This window comes from Euphorbia lathyris, chromosome 6, assembly GCF_963576675.1.
Source record: "Euphorbia lathyris chromosome 6, ddEupLath1.1, whole genome shotgun sequence".
NCBI lineage: Eukaryota > Viridiplantae > Streptophyta > Magnoliopsida > Malpighiales > Euphorbiaceae > Euphorbia > Euphorbia lathyris.
In genome coordinates, this window is record NC_088915.1 from 9,635,946 (window position 1) to 9,643,815 (window position 7,870).

At 33.3% G+C, this 7,870-nt stretch overlaps 1 protein-coding gene across 1 annotated transcript; it reads right to left on the reverse strand.

Moving 5' to 3' along the window:
* Window positions 1-1,729: 1,729 nt before the first annotated feature.
* LOC136232782 (U-box domain-containing protein 15-like) lies at window positions 1,730-5,358 on the reverse strand. Its single transcript, XM_066022188.1, has 4 exons — window positions 4,861-5,358; window positions 4,660-4,776; window positions 3,336-3,761; window positions 1,730-2,907 (listed from the first exon to the last, which is right to left on the reverse strand). The coding sequence occupies exons 1-4, from the start codon at window positions 5,191-5,193 to the stop codon at window positions 1,852-1,854; spliced, it is 1,932 nt and encodes a 643-aa protein (XP_065878260.1). The 5' UTR covers window positions 5,194-5,358; the 3' UTR covers window positions 1,730-1,851.
* Window positions 5,359-7,870: the final 2,512 nt, after the last annotated feature.

The window sequence follows — 7,870 nt, forward strand, 5'->3', positions numbered from 1 at the left end:
TAGAGGAATAGAACTCGTTATAACTAGGGCCGTAGTGTAAAATCCTAATTTAGTTGTTTCAGTCGCTATTTGAAAAAGTCCTTATTTTGCTACAGTTAAAAACCTCAGTCCTTACTTTGAAAAAAATAAATCACAATCCTTTATCTAAAAATTAGTGAAATCACGGGGGATTTATTTGAAATTTATCCTTAAAATTATTAATTACTGTTATATTTACCACTAATGATAGGAGAGAAATCTTTAATAATAAATTATTAATAAAGAATTTAAGGAGGCAGTTACGGAAGCTCACTAATAGAGATGATGGAAAGACTCCTAGTGATTTGAGGAGCCACTAAGAGACTATTTGAGCTGATTTTTAACTCTCATTTAAATTTTAATTTAAGAGACAAATTATAAGGTTGTTGGAGATGCTCTTAATAAATTTTACAAATCCACCATTCAAGTATTGAGGGTGGAATGAAGAATGTTTCAGAGCTCCCGCACCGTTGTCGTACCTACACTTGGTCTTTAGAGCATCTCCAATAGAGGGTGTCCAAAAGAGTGTCAAGCTGATGTGACATTTAGTTTGACAACTTTTGAAAGGTGCCTACTATTGGAGTGAAGGTGGATATCAAAAAAGTTGCCAAAAGGTTTCCAATTTTTGACAACTTTGAAGCAAAGTTGCCAAACATTTTTTAATATAAAAAAAGTTGATTTACTTGAATACTATTGGTTCTTTTTTTTTTGATGAATTTCTCTCTCATTTCACTATTAGTTGACAATATTTATAATTAAAATAAATTATATATTAAGTAATGATTTGTGGGGCCATTGTGTCAGCTTTTAAAAGTTGTTTTACTATTGGAACATTTTTAAATAAAAGTTGCCAAAAGTGATGTGGATTACTAAATTAATAAAATACTATATTTTACTATGATGTGTCAATTTTTTTAGCACTTTTTAGAGCAACCTCTATTGGAGATGCTCCTAATCTACCTATAACTAAACTACCTTATAATTTTTTGGGATAGGATGCAAAAATACCTCTAACATTGACAATTTGGAGCAATTTTACCCTAACGTCTAAAATTGTGCAATTTTATCCCTATGTTGGCAACGAATAGCAATATTAGCAAGTTGAGTCAATTTCATACATAATTAATATATATATTTTGTTCTTTTTTCTGCACCAATTACATATTTGTTGATTCTAAAAGAAACAAATTTCACATTTTTTATGATTTAATAATAGAATTTGAGATTAATATTTTTAAATTCGACGAAATATTTGGGTTTTTTTCTAACTCATACAAAACACAGTTTAAATTTTTTTATGCTTGCGATCAGCTACTAATGAGTTCTATTCATATGTTTATGATATACTACCAATGAGTGGTAATGACGCACATGTGAAGTGTAAATGATAAGATTAAAGCAAGAGTATGATTAATTATTTCTAAAATTGACTCAACTTGCTAACATTGGGGTAAATTGCTCATCTGCCAACTTTACGGATAAAGTTGCACCATTTAGACATTAAATATAAAATTACTCCTGACCGTCAACGTTAAAGGTACTTTTGTATCTCATCTCATTCTTTTCCCTTCCATATTTCTATCCTTCCGACAATCCGAAACAATGGAGGAAAATTCAACACTAAAGGTTATTTGTTTACCCTATTTTCACCTCATGTTTATATTTTCATATTAAAAATGGGAGTTTTAAACCGTAAACAGCAAACAACATGTAAACCAAACCGCCCTAAAACTATTCAATAAATAGCAACTCAATAATGTTTAAATACAAGGTACTCTTTAGAATACCATATGATGAATGAGTTAGTAGACAGAAAGAAAGAAAGAAAGAAATTCAAGGAATATGTTCACACTTACTCATCTGCTGCAAAAGAGAATTTGCTTTCCTCTGAGCTCTATTCGTCCCGCATCTTACGATCTCTACTAAATCTTCATACACACCATACTGCAATGCAGCCAAAATGAAAGACGAATTATTCACCCCCAACTCGAGGAGCACCGACGTCGCGCATTCCTTGTTCTTCGGACTCCCGTTTTTAATGATTTCAACAAGTGTTCTTATGAATGATAGCTTCCCAATTTCACTCCTTCCTTCTGGATGAGAAGCAAGGAGTAACAAGATCGAGAGAGCCTCATCGACCATGCTTACGTCTTTATCCTCGAGTAAATGAAGCAATGGCGTAATGATTCCAGCTTTAATGGCACGGAACTTGTTGGTCTGGTTCAAAGATAAGTTGAAGAGTGCAGTTGCAGCATCCTTTTTGCCTCTGATTGTTCCGTTCTGTAACAGGTTCACCAAAGGAGGGATTCCGTTCAATGTCCCGACCAGTGATTTGTTCTCGTCGAGCATCGACAAGCTAAACAAAGCTGCAGCGGAGTTTTCCCTAGCTTCTTCTGTTCCGGTTTGCAAGATGTCTATAATAGGAGGAATAGCACCTTCTCTTGCAATACTTCTTTTGTTTGCTTCATCAATTGACAAGTTGAGAAGAGCTGTTACAGCCTGCTCTTGAGTCATGGGATCATGACACTCCAATAGCTGAACCAATGGAGGGATCGCTCCGCTGTTCGCGATCAAAATTCTGTTGTCTGGATTCTCTTTTGACAGCATACGGATCTTGACAATGGCGTCTCTTCGTTCACAAAACTCAGAAGAGGAAAGATTTTGGACTAAAGTCAAAACTTCATCCTTAAGTGTGGAGGAAGAGCTATCGGAAACCGAACTAGCATGCTTTTTTGGCAGTTCAAAATTGTTTTTTTCACACCATTGTGATATAAGGTTCCTCAAAGCAAAATTGGGTGCTAAAGACAAGTGATCCAAAGTTTGTCCGGTCTTTGGACATGTCCGATGATTTGAATTCAACCACTTCGTTATGCTTTGTCTTTCATAGGTCTAAAAGAGGACGTAAAACTTGTTTCAGTTTCTATTCTCACACTGCTCAATTCATAGTAAATAAAATTTATAACTACTTGTGAAATTTTGATCACTTTATAGAATCCAGACATGAAATTTGCCTCACAACTCCAAGCAAAAAGCTCATGCAATTTAAGAATCTTCCTTGCAAGAGTATCTCTACAAGTACACTATAGAAGTTTCTGAGAAAGAAGCTCCTGACACGAGAACACGGTATACATAGACAACCCGACTGACATGACACACGGTTATCATTTTCAATTATATCATATATAACACGACTTTGACACGATAACACCAATTGTACCCCCTATATTGTGTGTGAGTACGGCATTTTGCAGACCAAAGCAATAGCAAGGCAAAAAAGGGATATCAAAGGAAATAAAAAAAGTTAAATGGTACATTACCTGCCCCGTTGCCACAATAACAGGATCCACCATGATCTCCAGAGTAATCGGACATAGGAATTCATGAGGAATTAGCAAAGATTGACATCTCTGAAGACTTTTTGAAGAAATAGGACCATCAAGCTCAATGATTTCATCGACACCTGAAATCTGTTTGAGTTTTCCTAGAAGATCTTTAATCTGCTGGATGCTTTCAGCATTCCTTACATCTCTACTTTTAATTAGTTTCTTAACAGCCATTGTTTCTGCTTTCAGGTCTGCAATTGTATGCAATTCTAACTTGTTGGCCAATCTTTGTAATATTACGCTATCTACATTTCTGTCATCCTTTCTGGAGAATACAACCATTATATCCATTGCTAGTTCTATGTCCTGTGTGTCAGTTCGTCTTTTCGCTCTTTGAAGTTGCATATGCATCAACTCAACCTGAAAAAGAGCAGCTAAGTAGTTAGGCATGTAAAGTTGGAATTTCCATAAAACAAAAGAAAGAAGAAAATCTCAATGACCTCTTTCCAGCAGAAAGTTCGAATACGATGCACGGAAACTCTTCTTCACTGGTGTTTCGTGTCAGTTTCCGTTTCTTTACGGATTCCTAGCTAAATTTTCTTAGAAATAACGTTTCCAGTGTCCGCTTCCGTTTCGGTGCAACATAAGCATTACACGTAATAGATGTTAAAAAAAAAGCCCAATACATCCCTAGCCCCCAAACTCATCCAGACAAGTCTAATGATCTCCAATTTTGAAAAAGATCGATTAGCCCTTTGAAATTGCTTAAAGTGAGATAATTAAACCTTAGACAAGTTAAAGAACGTTTCACTTTGAACAAGTTCAAGGAGCCAATTGATCATTTTAAGCAAATTTAGTAACCTGATTACTTTAATCAAGTTCAGGATCCCAATTACATCAATTTAAGTAAGTTTAAGGTGTTAATCAGACGTTTTCAAAGTTTGGGGGCAATCTTATGACCAACTTCAAGGGGCTCTGTATGTACTAGGTCAAGAAACAAAGATAAACCCATTATCATTCTAGATTCCAATCACATCCATACCATAAATAAACTATTGCAAGGACAAAATTTAGAAGGTTGCTATCATCTTTGAACAAAATCTAAGAGGCAAATCAACAAACAGTATCTGCAGTTTATCTCGCTATCACACTAATTCACATCTGAGAACTTCAAACTTCAAATTCAACTCATAAAAATAAAATTAACACTCGTTTCATTTAGTAAATCTTCTCTAAGCAGTAGATCTAAGAAAATGAGATATACCAGTAACTAATTACAAGATCCTAAAGAAACTCAAAGCAAACAAGAAAGACTTACTTGCTCTTTCACTTCCTCTGAGATCCCAAAACTATCGTACGGAATTTCCCCCAAAGCTTGATTTAATTTGTCATATACAACATGAAACCTAATCATCACTGCCTCACTCTCCAATGCCTTGCTCAATTCAACACCAAAAAACAAAAACTGAACCACTTGAAAGCATTTTTTAGAAGAAATAGAAAATGAATTGATACTAACCAGATAGATTTTACTTCCGGAATTACATTTCTTGAGCAACTTTTTAGCAGCGAGAAGTGCTTTGTTCAAATTAACCAAACAATCAAAAGCCACAGTAGAATCGAACTTCTCGACTTCCTTCATCTCCTCTAGAAGAGGCAACAAAAGCTTGAGTCTCCTGACTAAGTTCAAGCACTCTTTTCTTTGTATTCTCCTGTACGAAGAATAGGATCCAATGGTTTCAATTACACCTACCATTTCCTTGATGAAATCACTGTAATCTCCACCATTGGATGAACTAGAAACACCAGCTTTTCTTTCTCTATCTATCATCACCTTCGTCTGAATCTCCATTTTTCTCAGTTGCAAGCACAGTACATAGATCGGGATAAGGGTATGCTTTTTAGAACTGAAAAAAAAAGGTAAAGACGAACAAAAATCCAAGATTCCAAACAGCAGCACACGAATGTATATATACGTATATATATATAGAGAGAGAGAGAAATTAAAATGGATTTCTCTTTTTAGATGAGGATTAACACCATTATATATATATATATATTATGTAGACAGTGAGAAGTAACCGAATATTGACGATTTGACACCATTAACGGATATTCATTTTTTAATTAAGCAAAAATTTTTTTTGGTGTATATGCTATATTTTATATAAATATAATTCCGTATTTTTAGAAAATGAATTATATTATTATTACATAATAATGACATAAGAGTATCAAGGAACTTTTTTTTTTTTTTTAACGTAAAGAATTTATATATGAAGCATCGTTATATCAGTGGCCATCACAGAACATAAAAAACCGGGTTCTAAGTGCCAAAAAGTAGGCACAACCAATGACAAGGCTTCACAAGCTAACCTATGAGCCACTTGGTTGGCAGGCCTTTTAACAAAAATAAACATTCACTGTACATTGTATTAACTGATAGCATTCCTTAATTACCATACCAAATTCTGATATATCGATCTGGTCCGCAACACGCATCGACAACCTCCTTAGCGTCCAATTCCAAGATGATCCCCTCCCACCCTCGTTGCTGGACCAGATGCATGGACAACGTAGGCGGTAGAAATCGAGAATCCGTCTTGATTTTTTTCAATTAGTTTCTTTTAGTGTTTTTTGACCCTAGCCGATTTAATCATTTAGGTTCCGCCTAAGTAACGATGAACAAAAATATTTTTTATTATTAATTTTTTAAACTTTATTCTAATTCACTTTTAAATATTGTCTTATGGTTATTTGTGAATTCTGTTTATTATTTTCGAATATTTTGGTTTAATTGCGTTCTTTATTTATTTTCAACATATGGTTTAAAACTTTAAGAACATTGTTTCATAACTTTTGATGAATTATATTACTTATGAATATTATATTTTATATGTTTTAGTTGTTTCAATAATATTGTTAGTGAAAGGTTGATATTTATCTATTTTTAATGATATATGTTATAAATATACGTGTTTTTTAGATAATATAATATATGTTTTAATTGAATTTATATAACAATTTTATTGATTTACAAATAAAAAATACAAATATGATCAATCCACGACTAATCTCCAATTAATCCTTGGAGACTCTATCCGTCTGATTAGCGTCTAACGTTTTTTACAATCTTACTTAAAAGTGAGATTTCATCCATATATAATGCATTTGACATTGTTTTTTCAAACCTTAAAAGTAGCTTTTCAGTTTCTCACCTAAAAGCAGCGTTTGGTAAATAAAACTGCTTTTCTTAAAAGTTGTGAAATATGTTTTCAGAAAAAGCTACAATTTGTAGTTTTAACTTTTAAGGAAAAACAGTTTTCACAACTTATCAGAAAAGCCGATATTATATTTTATGTTTCGTATAGCAATGTCGAACTAACCCTTAACAATATTAAAATAAGTTTTTTTTTGTTTAATCTTCATTTAACCTTTTAATTTTCTTCTTTTATTATTGTACTTTGTTTATCATACTTTCTGAACAACGTTAATAATTTAATTTTTCATTAATTAATGTTGGGTCTAGTTCAATTTTTCCATATTTGACTCATTTAAAAAAAATTGACTTGCATCATAATAAATCCTCAGTAAACTTCGATATCAAAATCAGTTTTTTTCATATAAAAGTAGAACGACAACGATGTCATTATAATAAAGAAAGATAAAAGTAAATTATCATTTCATAGGATTTTGGAAGGATGTGAAAGTATCATTTTCCTCTTCGGTTTGACAATTTAACTCTTTAAGCTTGTTCTTCTAGTAGGCTTTTTAAAGCGAGATGAGCCTTGGGGGAGTTGACTTCGAAATAGACCTCCTTTGTTTTTGTCTTATTTGTTCATTGATGTGAGAGGAAATTAATGACATAGTCTTTTGCTCTTATCTCGAAAAATTATTGTCACTCATTGGGGTGTTAATGACTGTCATTTGATAGGATCGCCAGTTACTTAGCGCTAGAACTCAAGTCAAGTCATAAGACCTCTTCATCTTTAGTGGAACTCGGATATAAAGAGGGAAAAACATCATAGCTCTTCTTTTGAATTCAGCAATGAAAAAATTTCCTTTGTATTCAGATTAGCTTTCTTATAAGTTATTCCTTATATGTTTTTCTTCTTCCTTTCTTTATTGATTTGTGTTCTTCTTGTATACCTACACCTTTGGAAGCCGGAAACCGTTTCCTTAAGTTTGTCGTTTGTTAAAATGCCAAATCTCTCATCTTCACTAGAGATATATTGGCGAGTGATTCCAACAAAAGGGATAAAAGTAAATTTGTCAAGAAGCTAGAAAGGCTCGAGGTTGTTACACACTACACGAGGGTTTTTTGCTACCATGACACAATATACTGAGGAACTTTCTGCTCTAATAAGCTCAAAGAGGTCGATAAAGGTCTCCTTAACTTAAATCAAGAGGCGAAAACTTGGTTTTAGCATGAGAAGAACCATTGGGGGTGTCTTTGGGACCATATTTAATAATTGTGAACGCTTTATTCCTCCTAAGAAATGTTATCTCGTAGGTGAGGTTGTGATTAT